At 41.3% G+C, this 18,452-nt stretch overlaps 1 protein-coding gene across 1 annotated transcript in view; it reads left to right on the plus strand.

Annotated features, from left to right (window-relative positions):
* Positions 1-800: 800 nt before the first annotated feature.
* GEMIN8 (gem nuclear organelle associated protein 8) overlaps positions 801-18,452 on the plus strand; it is a 29,251-nt gene continuing 11,599 nt past the window's right edge. The window contains exons 1-4 of the mRNA XM_030955658.1: positions 801-928; positions 1,699-1,748; positions 5,283-5,322; positions 8,112-8,577. Coding sequence (XP_030811518.1) covers positions 5,320-5,322; positions 8,112-8,577 — 469 coding nt within the window. The 5' untranslated portion in view covers positions 801-928; positions 1,699-1,748; positions 5,283-5,319. The remainder of the gene's footprint in view (positions 929-1,698; positions 1,749-5,282; positions 5,323-8,111; positions 8,578-18,452) is intronic.

The following is an 18,452-nucleotide window of genomic DNA, read 5'->3' on the forward strand; positions in this document are numbered from 1 at the left end:
GTGACAGGTCCCCAAGGGGCTGCTTATTCACAGTCCCATGAAAATACTGGCACAGTGCAGAACCTGAACAGTAAAATAGATATTAACTATGGAAAATATAATAACCAGAGGGTAAAGTATGGCAGTGCCACAGCACCACCACTGTAGCGCATGCATGTTTTGAGTAAGGCGTCAGCTTGATAAGCACTGTGTGTGTGCTCTGGAACTGGAGATGGCAACCAGGGTCAGGTGGGACAGCAGGAACTCAGAACTTGCCAGAGAAGGGCAATGAAGGTGGTGAAAGGTCTGGAGCACAGGGCCTGTGAGGAGCGGCTGGGGGAGCTGGGGGTGTTTAGCTGGGGGTGTTTAGCTGGGGGTGTTTAGCTGGGGTGTTTAGCCTGTTCTCTCCTGTTTAGCCTGGAGAAAAGGAGGCTGAGGGGTGACCTTACCATTCCCTACAAGTCCCTGAAAGGAGGCTGTAGTGAGTCTCTTCTTGGTCTCTTTTCCCGGATAGGAAGTGACAGGACAAGAAGAGATAATGTTAAGCTGCGCCAGAGGAAGTTTAGATTGGACATTAGGACGAAGTTTTTCACAGGAAGAGTGATTACACATTGGAATAAACTACCCAGGGAGATGGTTAAGGAAACACTGGACGTGGCACTCAGTGCCATGGTTTAGTTGTTCGGCCATAGGTTGAACTGGATGATGTCGCAGGTCTTTCCCAAACCAGCTGATCGTGTATTCTGTGGGCCGGCAGCTCCAGGGGCGGCTGCGGGGAGAGGCCCCGGCCGCGCCTCCCCACAGCACCACGAGATGGCGCCGCGGGCCCGGGGAGCGCCGGGCGGAAGCGGCGGGGCAGCCGCGCTCGGCCCCGCCGGAACGGACCGAGGCAGCGCCGGAGGCAGCTGTGCCCGGCTCTCCGTGCCCGCCGGAGCCCCGCGCTGCCCGGGTGGGTGCGGGCACGGCGGTGCCCCCGCGCAGGCTGCGGCCTCCCGCCCGGGGAGGGGACCGGGCTGAGGGCGGTGGCAGCCGGCCCGAAACGGCGGCGGGAGCGGGAAAGCGAAGGGCTCAGGAAGGAGATGTGGGAGCCCGGGCGCCTGGCGGGGCCAAGGCCGGGCATTGTGGCCCCAGGCGGTGGTTGTGGTACCGGCACGGGCGCGGGGCTTTGCCGTTTCTCTGCAGTTTATCGGCCTGGGGCCTGAGGCGGCGATGAGCTGGGGAGGAGCTGCGCTCTGTGCGCTGGGGCAGCCGGGGCACAGGGCCCGTGCTCCTGGCAGCCCTTGGGTGTAATTGTGTGCCCTGCTAGCACAGGCCGGAGCTGCTCAGCGCTGCTCGAGCCTTTCAGTCACTTGCCGGAGTCTGGGCACGAGATCTGTGAGAGCAGGAAATTACTTACGCCTTCAAAAGCTGTACTGGAGAAGTTCCATCCTGTTCCTTGTTTATGACTAAATTGACCATATATATATATATAAAATTTAAGCTAACTGGGTTATTGACAGTTCCACAGCTTTTAGCACTTTATTTCTTCCCTCTGATTTTTGGCCAAAATAGCTTTTGGGTTTATGTCCTGAAGCTCAGAGAATAAAGACCCTCTTTTGGGGAGCCACAATGGATTACACTGCCTCAGCTTCTGATAGGGCCAAAAGATCTGTAATACATGTGCTAAAGTTTGAGAACGTTATTTTGCGTTATGCTAATTTGTTTCCCTTCTATTCACAGGAGTTGCTGCTGTTGTTTTAAGGACATTGATGTGAACATCATAGTGATAGGTGGGTCTTCATAACATTCCTGTTGGGATGAGAAGGAGCTGTAACTGTATCCTAAGTGCTGCACAAGTCTTGTATTTACAGCCATTGGCAAACCAGAATGCAGGGTACAGTGTTGGGAATTTTTACCTCTTCTTTTGAAGAGAAACAACTTTTGCTGCCAGCTGTCCCAGCAATCACAAGCTTGTGTCTCTACGTGACTGTAACTAGGGCACTTCGGTATTAAAGTTAACGTCACAGCAATGCGCAGTGTTAATCTGAAGCACAGAATGTCAGACCTTTCCCTTTTCTGGTGGTAATTCTGTATCAGAAGTATAAAATGAAATAGTGTTCATTGGAAGATGCACGCTATTGATGTTGTTGTGTTCACTTTTTTTTTTAGCTAAGGTGAGTTCAAAATACACAGCACAAAATTATGTTCAATCCCTTAAACTCGTGAAACTTACTGCCAGGGGATTTATTGGAAACACCTGTTATTCGTGGGGGTTTTGACTTAAAATGCCAAAACCAGTTTGGGGATTAAAAAAAAAAAAAGTGTCTGAACTTGCTGAAATCAGGAGAAATGTACCTGGAAAAGTAATTCCTTTATGTTAGCGTCACATTTTACTGAGTATCTCCTACTAACTCCTACTGAGTATCTCCTACTATTGCCAGAAACAATACTGAGTTAGGGCAGCTCTGGCCTGACTGAAGACAGTTTTCACAGCAGGGACAAAAGCAGCAGTGGGCAGAGGGGCTGGTCAGCTCTCTGTTGTTAGGGTCATTTCCAATTCAAATGTAGTTGGCTTTTTCATGAAAGCTTTGTAAAAATGTGTTTTGTTGAAACCTGCTGAATTTATTGAAATTCCACCTTCCTTTAATAACATACTATGTTTTTACCATAATATCGTGCAATAGGTTAGTTAAACTTGTGTCGATGGACATTGTGAATAGTGGAGCCCTCACTGATCCTGCACTGGGCTTGGAGTTGTTTCTGTTTCCTTCATGTGACCACACTTTATCCAACACACCCCTAGTCCCAGAGTGGGATTTACTTATCAAGTTATAAACCCCAGTGCATTGAATTGAGTCTAAGGTATGACAGGCATTGTCTCAATTTCTGTTGACTCCAAGGGAATTAAATGCTGTCGTTGCTTTGATGGGATTTATTTATTTTCTCTAATGCTCACCTGCCTCAAGCTGGTAAGGGGGACAGACGTTTTGGTGAAAGGGAGTACATCCCTGGTTCATTGTCAGTAGAGAAATATTTTAAAACTGGGACAAGAAAGTAGAAAAAATGTCCATCATTAATGATCAGTATAAGCAAACAAATCTCTTTCCCATTTTAAATTGTACATTTGGTCATGAGTTTCATATATTCAATGGTTACAGATTTCATTTTTTTAAAGTATAAATTATAGAAGTAGAACTATTACATTTATTTTTTCTGCTGCTTGTCATGTTTCATATTTGATGTAGTTTGTTTTGGAAGAGTAATTCAACTGAAAATAAAACAAACTCACTTTTTAATTTAGTTTCCTCGCTTGCAGCATTTTTATGCTCTGCTTTATATTTGTAGTCTAATGTTTCATAAATAATTTATGAAAATAATTAAAGTTTCTATGTTTGGCAAAACAGGTTTTTCATATTTGGTAAACTAATGCAGTTGGATGGTTTTGCCAGGGTTTTTCCCCTCCTTCCCTTTCAGAAAGTATAGGTACATGTTTTGTGTTAATAATAAAGTATCAGACTTTACCAATTACTGCTTTAAAAAATTATTTACATTGAGATCAATCATGATTTCTGTTTATTCTGAAACTGTTTCAAAGAAATTTTTGTCATGTAGGAATTAGAGTGAACATGAAAATTAAACACACCTACTTTTCTGAAAATGAAAGAATTGGATATCATGGGCTTAGGTTTTTAAGTATGAGAAAAAGACTTTATGACAACCTTTACAGCATCCAGATGTATCTGGGAAAGATATATATGGGGAAGAGACAAAAAGTATATGTGTACATCATGAGAGTGGAGATGAAAGTTCTGAAGAAGGCGATGATTGTAATGAGACATATGAAATGCACAGAAGGGTGGACAGCAATCTTGTATATGTGCATGAGTTTTGGTGTTACAAGTCACTACGGTGTTTTGCAGTGATCTCAGTGCTGGGTTTCCTTCTTCCTCCAAGCAGGCAGGAGAGAATCCAGCATGCTTTAGTTGCCTAATGCCTGAATCTGCAGCCTTTGTTGGCATGAGTTGTTCCATCAACTGCAGTGGGACTGCTCCTGTATGCAGAGCTTCTTGCAGACACGGGGTTATGGTGTTACCAGGGGTTTATGGCTTTGAGCTTAGTATGGGCTTTGGACACATCCAAAAGGATAATCATTTGCTTTTGTAGTTGCTGCATGATTTGCATTTTGCTTAGCCATTCCATTCTCCTTTCATGCAGTATGGCTAGTCTTAAGTGACAAAAAATTGCTCTTTAATGAGTATTGTTAAATATGAAGCAGAACACAACTGTACTGTATACAATATGCATTTTGAAAAACCCTGGCTTTATCCTGGTATGAATCTACAGCGGTTTTAAGTGCTGTTTTGGCTATATTCCCCTGTTTCTGGGAATAGCATTTGACCATATCTTAAGAGTAGCAATAGGTAGTTTAGTGTATTTCTTTTACCTTTCACTAGCACCTAAAATAAAGTTCAGGGTGAAAATGTCAGGAGAAATATGTGAATGAGGCAGCTAACCTATTAGTGTAATAAAATAATTGTCAGATAAGAGGAGATTAAGAATATTTCTCAGTGATATCTACTGATAAACCGCCATGCATATGTTGGTGTTTATATATCCTGCCTGGTGGTTGTAGAACTCTTGTTCTCCCTTTCTACCCTCACAACCATTTTTCCCTTTTTTATTTTTTTCCTGTCCAGTTGCCCCTCTTCCGTATGCCTTTTCCTCACATTTAAAAATTGTGGTTGCAACTTGAACTGACCTGTGTTTTCTTCATGGGAGGCAGGATCAGATGCTGGAGGGAGAAAAAAAAAGAGAAGTAAAGAGAAAGAAGGGACAGTATGTGGTCAAAAGTCCACCACAGGTTGAACAGAAACCTCACTGTATGAGTGGAATCAGGATGGATTTAATCATTTTATGGCAGTTTTATAGAAGTTCCTATGCAGACACAGCTAAAAAGTGAGAACAATTTGTTTCCTTTAAGTTTATGGTTTTTGTTTGGCATGAATTTGGAGAATAAAGGTTGGGGAGGCATGAAAAAGGAGAAGAGCAATGGGAGAAATGTTCAGTTCCAGCATTTCAGGCTGCATTTTGTAGAAGGCTCTATTTTAACTTTCTTACTGTAGTGGAGAATTTTAAGGAGTGGGATTTTTACTGCTGCTAATCAAAATCTATCAGTAAGAGACTTCAACTTGCCCCAACAGAGAGGAGATACTTAACAGCTGTGGGTCATAGTACTCAAATATAACAAAAAATGTATTCAATGCCTGTGACCACCTTAATGCATATATTTTTATGAATTACAAAGCTACTCTTTTCTTTTCTAGCTCACCTTGATCATCAGTGGAACAAACTCCACAGGAGATGGTAAGAGGTCTTCACAGGTTTCTATGGAGTAGCTTAGTCACATTTTATATATAAAATGCATATAAATACTTTCATTGAACTGTGAGTGCAGACATGTAAAAATTAGATGTAAAAGTCACTAAATTGCTTTGAAAATAGAATTCAGATTACAACAATGAGTGATTTGTCTACTCCTGGGAAGACTCCAGAGAAATAACAGGAGAATAACAGAGGGCTCTGATCATTTGCCTTGGATTTATAGCTTTTGTTTCCTTGAGGAAATCTCTTATTTCCATTTATTCCACAGCTGAAAAAGCACAGACACAGAATTAAATGAGACTAAAAGTGTTCCTTTCCCTTTTCCACCCAAATGTAAAACATTTCTGTAATTTCTTTTTTAACAGATGTATTTTTAAAATTCAAATGTAAGGAGGTTTTCAAGGGTCGCTTTCAACAAAAAAACCCTCACAAAAAGTAGTTGGACAAGCACCAGCATCACAGTTCTGTCTGTATGAACTGGCTTTTTGTCTTCTTTTCCCCAAAATTAACAACTGGAGCTAGTCAGCCAGACAAATCAACCAACTTGATTTCCAGAGCTTTCAGTAAAGTCATCAAGTTCCTTTTTAGAAACATTTTATAAGAACTGGAGATAATTTTTGAGCTTTAAAAGAATATATTGTCTTTTTTGCAGATATATAGAATGTAGGAGATACCTGCTTTTGTCAAGCGTTATGGTCTTTCAAAACTGGATTTTAAAGTACATTAATATTTAAGGAAATGACAGTCAAAATGTCTTAAAAGTAACTTGTTAATGTATCAGGTTTGATACTAGGACATTCTCATCTGTCTGCTGAAGGATGAGGAGTCAGTATGACATTCTTAAGCAAAGGGAAACAGTAAATAAAGCATTGTTCATCCTAGCTGTTAGGTAGTTGGATGATTAAGTATGAAGAAATTCCATATGGAAGGCAGATGCTTTACTTCTGCCCACTCATCTTGGGAATGCTGCATTTTGGGAGCTCCAAATGCATGGTCTTGTAGCAGTGCAGTGTTAGACCAAGAGGAGAATAGCAATGAAATTTCATCTCCATTAATTCTTTCTTTTCAGGAAAGATACATTGTCTGCACTTTTAAATCACATAGCTGAGCTACACAGCCCTTTGCAAATAGGCCGCAGTTTTTGATCAGGAATACCTTAAGGGATGCAAATTTGCGGTGGTTTTTTTTATGTACTCTGTTAGCTGAAGATATTTTGTTTCTGAGAGCGCTTAGGAATGACCTTAAAAAGATACAGCATTGATCTCTTTTGGAATAATAGGCTAAATTTTCCAGAAAGAAAGGCAGCATGAGAGTTGAAATTTTTATTCCAAACTCACTAGCATTTGCTTTATTGTCTTAGAACCAGAAAGTGAAAACAAATGTAAGTAAACTAAGTGAACCTCTCTGGATAGTGTTACATGCAAAGTATTTTTTAGGTTTGAGTTTTCTGGTTTTTGCCTTGGGATTTCTTTTCCCCACAGAATCATTTTTTTAAAGGGACCAAATAGTGCCAGGGCAGATCAAGAAAACACTTTTAAGATTTTTGTCCTGTATGTCCTTAAAAGGAAAAAAAAAGGAAAAGAAACCACCTTAATAAAGGACTGTAAATGTCACATTCATCTCTGAAAACATCAGCTAGTTTTGCCATAGTTTTGAGTGTTTGCCAGAACATAGCTTAATTAAAATTTTCCTATTTAAAGTAGTGTTTTACTCCAGATAAAGTATTTTCTATGGAAATTAAGACATGATGGAAAGGGAGAAAATATTTGCTATTTAGTTTACTTGTTCTAGGCTCTAGTCTACTTTATAGCTTTGTGTTTTTAAGATCCTCTATTCTGCTTTTTGAGAGTAGGATGAGGTGGGAGATGAAGTGGCTTGTATGAAGGCAGCTTAAGGCTACAGGGGCTGTGGGGCTTTGTAGTTACTGGTGCAATCTGAACAGCATGAAACTTCTTTAATGAAAACTAAGATTAGCTGGAAGACAGGAGAAGGTGTGTTACACGATGTTTCTTTCTATAGAACTGTTTTTCTCTGTACTTTATCAGTGGCACCTTATTACCTCTTTTCGTGGTTTGGTTGGTGATGGATACAAAAGGGAGATTTACTGGCAGCTTGCATTTGGCTAAATACAGTCTTGTTTTTGATTGTGGCCATGGTGGAAATACAAACTTTGCTGTTTTGACCTTTTCTGAGAAACTTTGGCAGGCAGATGGAGGAAATACATTACTGGAGGAAATATGTTACTCTTAAAATGAATGCATTTGTTTAATGCAGAGGAGTCTTAATCTCTTGTGTTTTCTGTCTGTGGAGTTGGAAATTAGGTATAGGGTGTAATATCTACACCTTGGAATTACTCAATTCTTTAAACTCATGTGAGTGTCTAAGGAATTGTGGATTATATCTATACGGCATATTTCCTAAAAAAGACTCTTTCTTATTGTAGTAGCATGAACACTTGGAAAATACCTTCTGGACACTACAACTTGTCTGTTTCTAGTTCTTTAGTTGTAGTTGATGCCAAAGGAGTCTCTTGTAGGAGTAATGAGGTGTGGTGCAAGTGCACTGTGCTCATATATGTTGTTTTTCAAATCTCTGTGTTCTATCATAGCTAAAGGATAACTAAAGATTAAAAGGCAGCATTGTGCTTGCATTTAGTTGCTCCCATCATTTCTCTCTCTCTTTATACTTCTTTTTGGAGGGGGAGCATTAGTACTGTGGTGTGTGGTTGATTGATTGTGTTCTTTCCCTCTCCTCGTGTGCTCTGGCGGCAGGAGGACACGGAGCCGTGGTACTCTCACAAGGTGTACGCCAGGTACTGGAGGCACTATGACTCAGCCATGCGCTGGATGCACAGGCACCAGAAAGCCTACAGGAGAGCCGTGGAGTCCTTTTACTGCCTGCCATGGCATCCCTGGCATCCTGCTGCAGCCTCTCCAAGCAGCCACTACTCAGATTGGCATGGGAATGATCTCCCACATATCCAAAACTATTCTTCCAGCTACAGACCAGATGTCAGAGTTCCATGTCACGAGGGAGCTCAGCAGTACGCAGGTGCCTACCAGGACAGGGAGGATGCTGATGAGGACTCCGAAATGGAAGAGGATACTGAAATGGAGTCTGAAATGGAGGAAGACTCTGAGTCTGAAGGAGAGATAGAATATGACTTGAGTAACATGGAGATCACAGAGGAGCTTCGTCAGTTTTTTGCAGAGACAGAGAGGCACCGAGAAGAGCTGCGTAAGTCCATGCTTGTTCTGTGTTACTGGAATTATTGCCAGTATAACCGGATGGGACATGCCTAGGCTTGTCTGGCCCTTGCTGCTTGACCAAAGGTGGCAGCCGTGGTGGTTTCGCCTCAGAGACACCTTTGGCTAGCTGGATGCTGCAGCTGGGCGCTTGGGACAAGTCCAGGCATGTAGGAGCTCAGGTTTACCTCTGGTGGAGAAGCTTTAAGGTGAGTGAAGGAAAAGGAGTCGGGTTCTCCTGGAGGGTTTCGATCCAGAGCTTTATTCCTGGCACACAGGCCTCCAAATCCCATAACAGAACTTCCCAGAACCTCCCAAACTGTGTGGTTGTTGTCCCTTTTAACACCGGGGAGAGGGGGAGGGAAGGGGTAGGGATCCCACCAACCAGGTAAGGGGTGGGAAATTTTAGAGGACAAACGACACCTGGATGGCCCAATGTCCCCCAGGGCTGAAAGGCATCTTTTGAACGGTGCCAGTCACTCAATGCCAGGACTGACAGACAGCACTCAGCAGGGGCAAGGGAGGGGGAGGGAGAGGTAGCTGGCAGACCTGGGGAAGGAACCAGGATAACTGAGACAAGCTATGGCATCTCACCACAACGTGTGTTTTGTGGTATTTGGTGGCCATAACGTTGAGTGCTCCATGGCTTCAACATTTATAGGTTTTGTAAGAATTCACAGAAATAGGCACTGCAAGTGAGCAGGCCAGCTGACTGAAATAGGTAGAACTGATGGGTACACTTAAGTACCACTCATTAGAAATAAGTTTCAGAAAATGTTTGGGAGTTTTTGGTGAGAGAGAGAGAAAAAAAATACGACTGCAAAGAGGAGAATAACACTTTTGTCCAGAAGACAGTAATTAATCTTCAGTGCTGAGGAAAAAAGCTCCAGAATTTTAATGGTTAAATCTAGTTAATGTGCTGTGTGTCTGAGGGGGGAACCCACAGGAAATGCTTGAATACATCACTGAACTGTAGAATAACTCTCAATGTATTTTATAACACGGAGCAGCCATTTTGTTTGTTATTCTTTGGCTAACCTGGCAGTAAAATATCATTACCCTTTTCTCCTCCCCCTGCATCCTCTTCATTCTGTACTATACCACAAGTTTCTCTTTGTTGAGCATCTTAATCTGGACCCAAGTCCTTTGATAAGGAATGTAAGTCTTAAGATTTTTCTCAGGTCTTGATCCTCAGAGGTATTGGTCATTTTGTTTCTGTGAAATCCTTAAAAGAGTAAAGGATTATTCAGTACTTTATTGATACTTTACTCATATACAGTTGCAGAAAAATTTATCTGTTTTAAGAAAGCAGAATAATAAAAATAACTTTTCTCACATTACTCCAGTAGAAAATGTGTAATGAAGTTTAGTAGAAGTTTTGCTGCTTGTCTGAAAGAGAGAACATTCTGAAAACGTATAATAAAGGCAATGATTGAAAGGGAAAGAAAAAGTATTTTAAATTCTTTGATCAGCAGGTATCAGAGGGTGAGCTGATAGCTCAACTTCACACTTCTCATCAATGCGATGCAGAGTTGATCTAGTTAGCAGAGGAAAGTGCGTTAAGGAGTTCTGTGGTAGTGCCTCATATGAATGCCTTTCTCATTGTGCTTTTGCAGAATCAGCTTGGTGTTCTCTGTTGAAATGTTCCTTTGATGAGATACGTGGTGCTTTAAGACACTGGGCTGCTTCTGGGAATGCAGAACATTTTCTTTGGATTTTTTTTACCAGTATGATTAGTGGTATTTAAAGATATGTGAGTGATTAAAGGTGTTATCCTGGAAATTGGGAAATCAGGACTTAGAGATGTTCTCTGTTGCAAATGTCCTGTATGACCTTGGTGTAGCTATTTAGTCTCTTCCTGACCCCTCACTGGCTGTGCTTGCTAAAAATATGATTTGTTCTTTATGATGAGCAGGTGAATTGGGAAGAAGTTTGTGACTCAGAATACAGATTTTACTTTTGTTCCATCCACCACAGGAGTACTCAGAGCCTTTTGGAATGATTTGGTCTCTGCTCTGTGCTGTGTAGTAACCTAGTTCTGGATGGGTGCAACTCCATGTGCTTCAGTGGCACTGCTGCAGGTCTTCATGCAAATTCAAGCAGGCTCTGGTCTTTCACTGCTGCATGCTTCAGTTTCTTTAGTAGCTTCCCTGATAAAGTGAGGATAGTGCTGAGTAAGCATCAATAATTCCTCAAAGCATGAAAAAGTAAACAAGTACTTGACATTAATGAAATTTAAAAGTGACATAGAAATCTGGGGTGAATGGTGCTTTCTAAATGCTGATTTTGTGAGTAATTGAAAACGCAGTATGATCTTGTTTGTGGTGCACCTTTTCTTGCATGGTGAGGGAAAAGGAAAATAGAAGAAATTTTTTATTCTGTTAAAGTTTCTCGAAAGAAGAAGCATAAGCAGCAGGAGGAGGGGAAAATCATTGTTTCTTTAATGATTTGGAAGTGAGCTGGTATGGAGACCGTGTTGCAGGCAGTAGTACTCGACTTTAAGAGGTAGTTTTATTAATTTTCCTGATTGCTGTTTATGAACAAAATTAAATTTAGAGGTTCATTAAGCTGTGATCCATAATGATGCTATATCATGTTATATCTTTCATAATGTTTAACAGTTGACATTCTGTATTGGTGCTTGAGAAGATTGAGATAATGCATCCGCAGAAGAAACCCTCAGTTACTTGAGTATTTTCTCCTTAATGACTTTTCCTTTTAATCCCAAACTGCATGTCCTTAGGAGCAGATTTATAGAGAAATTTGGGTAGCATTAACCTCAGTAATGCCTGAAATTTACACCTCCACTTCTGAAAGAGACATTTGTAAGGGTGAGGCAAGAGTTTTACATAGCTTTTAAAGCGAATGAGATTGTTTGGGTGTGCCACAGTAGAATACCAATAGAGACCTTGACAATCAGTTAAAGGCAGTCGTTAGGGAACATTAAGGGGAAGGCTGTGTCTCAGGTTTTCTTCCTCTGGCATCAGTAAGGGGCTCCGGGTGGAATTCACAGCCTCTGACCCCTGCACCTTGATATTCATTTGTCTGGGAGAAGATACACAGCTCGCAGCTCGCTCCTCTAAAGGCAGAGTTTGCAAGAGTTAGATACGCGCTCATGGGCAGCTTAATGAGGTGGGAGTCACAAGGGAGCAGAGCATCAATGGGGCAAACAGGAACGGAATTCGGAACGTAAGGAAGGGGATACCAATCTCTGTGAAGTATGACCTCCATTAGTTTGGTGTTTTTCTACCTGTCCAAAGTTAGGAAATACTACACAGTATTAATGTATCTATTTTGAACACGTGTAGTGAGTCTTGATTTTTCATGTGAGATACAGCTGGTTCCCACACCTGATCCATAGATGTCTCATAGGCATGTAGAAGGATAACCAAATAGATTAAAAGGAATCCTACCTGATGTCAGTCTCTTCACTTGTAACGCCTGATCTAGAGCCTGCTGGACATAAATGATCACAGACATCAGAGGATAAGATCTTGCAAACTTTAACTGTGAAAGACTTAAATAGGCCTGAGGTAGGTGGGAATGAGGTGATTCAATCTTGGAGGTCTTTTCCAACCTTAATGATTCTATCATTCTGTGGCTCTGTGAAAGGCATTTGAGCCTAGATGGTGGCATACAAGCCTTAATGCTAATTGCAAAGAGAAAAGCTCCACAGATATGAAAGATGTTGTGTCAGACTAGCCAAAGAAGAAAGCTTAAATTTTATTTCATTTCTTTGTAGCTGCCACAAACTTGAAGAACAAGCAGATTTTTCTAACCTCTGTAGGATTTTTGGTTTTGTTTTCTCAGTGGGCATTTGCAGTGATTGGCTGACTTGCAAAGTAAGGGCTTTGAAACTGGCAAACTTGCTGCATGATTTAACACTTCTGCAATGATACAGTTCACAACCAACCTCTTTTAAAAGTCTTTTTTTTTTTGTCTTTGAAGTCACATCAATTTCTTACTAGTTTTTGTATTTGTATCATGTGTTGTAGTCAATTTCATGTTCCTGGAATGCCCAGAAGTAATTATGAGTAAATTTTGGCTGAGGCTATATGAACTCAGACATACTAATACACTACCAACTTATCTCATGTTTTAGATAAATGGCATTCAGTTAAAACCCTTACAGACAGTTTTAATTCCTCTTCATTTATTTCTTGATATGCAATCATAATTATATAGTGATGCTCTTTTTTAGAGGGTTGTCTTGTCAGGCTAGTCTGTTGTTCTGGTTCTTCATGTAGCTGGTGATCCAAACATTCTGTGCATATAGGGAATGGTTATGGTTGCATTTAAGTTTTCCCTCTGGCAGTTGAAAAGCATGAAGTTGTTCTCCTGGTTTACCATACCTGTCAGACCTAGGTATGGTAGCAGATTCTTCAGGCATCCTAGATGTAAAGGATAGAATGCAGTAAGTTGCCTTTTTAGATTTGCAGGAATTAAAAGGGCAAAAATCAAGAAAGGAAGGTCCACAGCCCTAACAGTTCTGTAAATTGACTAATTGCACATATTTATTACACTTTTAAATTTAGCCTTTGAAACATGTAGTTTGTCCTTATACAATTTTCCTTGTTTCCTTTCTCATATAAGAGAAAATCACTGCTAAAATTGAGTCAGTACAGCATTGCAAGTACATTGAGAACCATAAGTAGTAGTTAACAGGACACAGACAGAATCCTTTATTTAATAGCAAAGAAAAGCAAGGGAAAGTACCATCATGTCAGTTCGTTACCAGAGGATAATAGTCTATCATTTGTTAATGCTCTAACTAGTTTTTTCCATCAAAGCCTCTGTTCCTATTGCCCACACATAGCCTCCAGCTTTTCCCAAAAATAATGTCTGAACTTAAATTCTTTTTATGCTAGATGGAAAATATTTTTTTTTGAAATGAACGGAAATGGTGAATGAAGATGTTTGTTTCAAAACTGCAATCTGCAGACTTTTCCCCTCAGGTTTCTTTTTCTCTGAAAGATGGTAGTTGCCACTGTCTCTTCTGTGAAGAGGAAGTAATGGAATTTTCCATGTTTTGTAACTTGTTTGAATCGTACCAGATCCATGAAGCTTTTGGTTTTGTTTAAAGCCTGCGTGCCTCTAGGAAAAGAGACTTTGATTCAGGGTTTTTGCCACCATGTTTTCCTTCTTTCCTTCATTTTTGGTAATTGCTTTTCCCTGGTTTTTATCTGCCTTTTTCATCATAAGACTGTCGCTCAAATTCTTGGAACTACAGACTCCCCACTGTTTCTTTTTCTTTCTTCTTCACTATCCTAAACTGTCCAAGCAGTGTGGATGGTGAATTTATAAATATCTGCTCAACTTCCCTGCCTTTAACAGCCTTTGTTGACAAACTTTTTGACAAACCAAAAAAGGCTTGTTTGGCATGAACTTCAGCCACAGTCTGCAGAGGCTGAGATGCTGAAAGCTTCTGAGAAATGCCTGTGAAATAAGAGTGCTCTCTGCAATATGTGTGGGTGCTTGAGAGATGCTTCTGAAACATGTTGTTTTGTGAACTGAAGAAGAAATGTGAAAGTTACTCTTGTCCCACATCTCTGATCCTGATGGTTGAACCTCTTGCTGTGTAGCAGCAGAATCTTCTCAAGTGCACACACAGTGTCCAGCAGAGGCTGTTATTCAGTACTGGAAGCCAACAATTGAGAAAATGCCCCTTACCAGAGAAACAAGGAAAAGTGCCACAATTTTCACTGCTTTAATATTGGAAACTAATCTCTACTTGCAAAATTAGAGAGTCTGGAGAGCAAGAGTTGAGCAGAGTTTTAGATCTGTTTCATGACAGACAAGGTTGTCTTTATACAAAGCATATCAATTTGTAAAATGTTGTCAAGAAAATGTCCTTGGGTCCTATGCTAAAGACAGAATTTGAGATTAAGAGAATGTGTATCTTTGCTCTGTGAACCTATGGCTTGCTGCTGCTAGAAGTAATGGAAGAGAGACACTGGAAAGCTCAAGGTACTGCTGAGGAAACTGAGTTGTGTGCTCTGGACAGTTGCAGAGGAGTTAATACATGTACCTAGAAATTATATATAAAGTCTTTCTAATGTGTATGTGCCTTAGGCTGAGTCTGTTTGACAGTGTTGGCAACCCCTGAAAGTACACAAGAGCAAGGCCAGGCTTCTTGTTTTCTGCTAAGGGATGCCCCAGGCTTCAGCTCCTAGGTGGCATCTGGGGCTTCTATGGACCTGGCTCCCATGGGTGCAGCCTAGATAGCTGGGTGGAGCTGGGACCTGGAATGCCAGTTCCCTGAATGCCAATGGCTGCATTGGTCTTAGTTTTTTTCTAAGCATGCTGTGGAGTGCTGGTATTTGAGTTACAGCAGGTTTGTAGCTGGGAGTGTGGGAAAATAAGCTTATGTGGTTCAGTGTGACTGTAGTGTAGATACTGCTTTAAGAGGAATGTCAAGATGTTGAACACCTCTACTTCCTCTTAAATTTGATGGAAATGAAGAATGCTGTCTTAATATGAACATATATATTAAACTTCAGAAACCTGTGTTTGAAGTTGTCATCCTTTATTTGTCTGCCTGATGTGTTCCTGTTATTGTAGTGAGACAGTACATACACTAGGGGGCTTGTTGAGAGGTTCAGCTTATTCATCTTTATAAGGGGTTTTGAGGACCTCAGCAGGAAGAAAGCAAAAGCCTCAAATGCTAGAATAATGAATAACCTGATCTAAGTGTTCTTTATAGACCTTTTGTTTAACAGTTAACTTAGATGTCATCCCTGTGACCAAAATGCATCTTATTGACAACACCTTTGCTGAACAAACACAGAATTTAAGCGACTCTTGCTCCCAGGAAGCTATTATCCCTAAGTTATTCTTGACTCAGTAAGAGAAGTCTGGTAATCTTGTATTGTTGCTTCCCTGGTAAATCCGTAATGCAGTAAAATTCCTTCTGATTTGTCTTGTCTTGAGGATACATAAATAAAAACAGGAGAGACAGGTCATTGCTCCCCTCAGCAGCTTTGTACCTCAGCATCTGAGATCCATTTGATACCTGTTTTTAGTAGTTACTGGTTACTTCACAAGAATCCCTGGTCAGTACCTTGCTCTGATGGATCAGCCACTGGAACTTTCTCTTTACAAAGAAAATACATGTGGTAATTCAGTTTTAGATCATGCAGAGTGTCAGCGCCTGTTTTGTGTCCATGAGGTTTCCAATGACTGAAGGTACTGCTGTGACACACTTGGGCTCTGCAAAGAACTGACAGGTGGGCCCCAGGGCTGAAGCCACGTGGGCAGCAAGGAATACTTCCCCAATCTTGTTCCTTTCCGAATGCTGTTATGGAAGATTGCTTCATATGGGAACAGTTTGGTGTGGGATGATGCAGACACTACTTACAGTCAGAACTGGTGCTGGTAATTTTTTGAAGGCAGGTTTGCCTGCTTGGTTATTCCATTAGCATCTGCAGCTGCTCTGAGTGGCTCCTCTAGTCTCCTCTTCATTCTTTGTCCTTGCAGGGAAGGCTGTTAAAGCAGCTGCAGCTGCTGTGGAAAAGAGCAGGTGAGACCATGCTGACAGACACAGCTCTAGGGAGAAGTGTCATAAAAGCATCTCTGTGCTAATCACTCAGCTTGGGCAGTCTGTTTTCACAGTTGATGCACTTTTCCCTTTTCCCTAAAATTCCTTGATTACTGGTTCCATCTGGGTGCCACATGCAGCATTTCTGGATCTCTAAATCATCTTAGGGAAGAGCTGTGTCTCAGTTCTCTGCTGATAAATCTGAATTCATCTGCCTTTAGTATGGCACTTTCATCCGTGTAAGTGGACAGTGACATTGTGGATTATGAAGTATTTTCTAACCCAAGCTATTTTGGTATCCACTGAGGGAGCTTTTGTTGTAGAAAGAATGTTTAAAGTTTCAGGGTGTCCAGCACTGGAGTAATAGTGAAAAGCAAATGCCAGAGAGCAAGGTAGAAATGGATGTAATGATGATGTCCTCTTTCTACACTCATGATGTACAAAATCTGCTCAGAAGCTGCAACAGAGCATGGCAGCAAAATACCTCGAGTGTAACACATTTTAGGTCTCTCTGTTATAAAGCAGATCCCCTATACAGGCAGATTCACTTGGAGACAGGTAATTTACTCTGGCCAATTTTAGTGGGGTGTTGTTAGTGCCAAGACTTCAGAGGCACCATTTGCTTTTCAGCATCTCTCACTGTGCCTCACTTTTATCAGAAGCATCCAGATGGAGTTCACATCCTTGGTCATTAGGGAAATGTGGGTGCTGGCATGGCAGAAACTGCCAGTTCAGAGACTTCCATCTGCCTGGGTCTTTTCAAAACTCATTTCCGTGGATGCTAAAAATCAAGTGAGAGAGGCAGGGAGTTTGTTAGGCCACCCATCTCAGACTTGGGTGGCCTGTACAGACTTCCATCACAGCCTTGGGTGTGCCGGTAGTGACTAGATCCACAAAAGCTTTCAGCATAGGTAGAATTCAGAAACAAATACCCACATAATAGTCTTTGTCTTCCACATGCCTGCCAGGAAGAAAAAAGCTAGTCATTTATACCCAAAGGATAATGCATCTTAAACCCTAAGGATACAAGGGAACATTGTCCTTCTTGTCTTTTCCAGTGACAGGGTTGAGCACCTATGCCACTTTGTGATGTCATCTGCTGTGAAGCTCATTCCAAACAATCTAGAACACCTCTTGCTCTAGGAATTCGTGTCCATTTTCTGTTTATTTAGACCTTCAGTACAAGGGTGATAGCACTTCCCTGTTGCTCAGAGAAATAGAGAAAGTTGATATAGCAACATACTGAAACACTTGTGCTGTAACCCTGTGGAGTACCCAGTACAGAGCAATCCAGCTGTTCATCATGTTACAGTTACTACAATTGTTGCTGGCCTCCAGAGTAGCCAAAGCTATTTATGTGACTATCGAAATTTCCCACAATATTTTCAAGGACACATGTCTGAATTTGTCAGATCACTGCTCTGGTACACTGAAATCATGCAGGTAAATTTAAAAAATAAAGGCTAAATACTAAATGGATATTTTTACTGAAATACGTAATGCGGGTGTTACACCATTGAGTGTTATTGTTCACATTTAGCTGGATAAGAATCTCCTGGGTTTGATTTCATTTGTAGTTGCTGAAGTGATTGTTGCTCTAAAAGTCAGCTCTGTGTTCACAGAAGTTGTAGAAAGGAATGTAGGTCTCCAAAGAGTGTGCTGGGCCTCAGGTTTTCTGTGGTTGTTCAAATGCTGAAACTAATGCTGCTGTTCTCACTTTGTACAAGCCTTGCAGAATACCTTGATTTCTAGAAGGTCTGCAGTTTGTGATGTGGTTGCTGAACAGAGTGTTGGCAGAATCACTCTAAAATTCATCGGTTGTCATTTCCTTGGGATTTTTGGCCACTGATAAATGTAGAAGTGTCCAGACTGTGAAGATTGCATCATGTACAACATGCTGATGGAGGAGGTGTTGAGGTGGTAGATTGCAGAGCAGCTGGCTGGCTTTGGAGAAGCATCTGCATTTTTTGTATCTCCATTTCTCACTAGGTGATGCTGGTGACATGAAGACATTTGTATTCTCTGCTTTTGCATCCTTCCCTTGGCATTAGGTACTGACCTCTGTCATGAGCAGGCTGTCAGACTGGGGCTTTTAGTCTGGTGGCTCTCCTTGTGTAAAGTCTTCATCAAGTCACTGAACTACTTAATGTAGGAATTATCCCCTTGAAGTGACAAGAGAGGAGACAGAAAGCTCCCAAGTGCTAAGAAGTACAACTTAACTTTCTGACAAGTGGGATGCCAGCTGTCTCTCTTTAAAAAGAGTGCTCAGATTTGTGCTCCAGCACCAAATCCTGGAACTACTTTTGAAGTCAAACATCCCCATTTTGTGG

This window comes from Camarhynchus parvulus, chromosome 1 (genome assembly GCF_901933205.1).
Source record: "Camarhynchus parvulus chromosome 1, STF_HiC, whole genome shotgun sequence".
Lineage (NCBI taxonomy): Eukaryota > Metazoa > Chordata > Aves > Passeriformes > Thraupidae > Camarhynchus > Camarhynchus parvulus.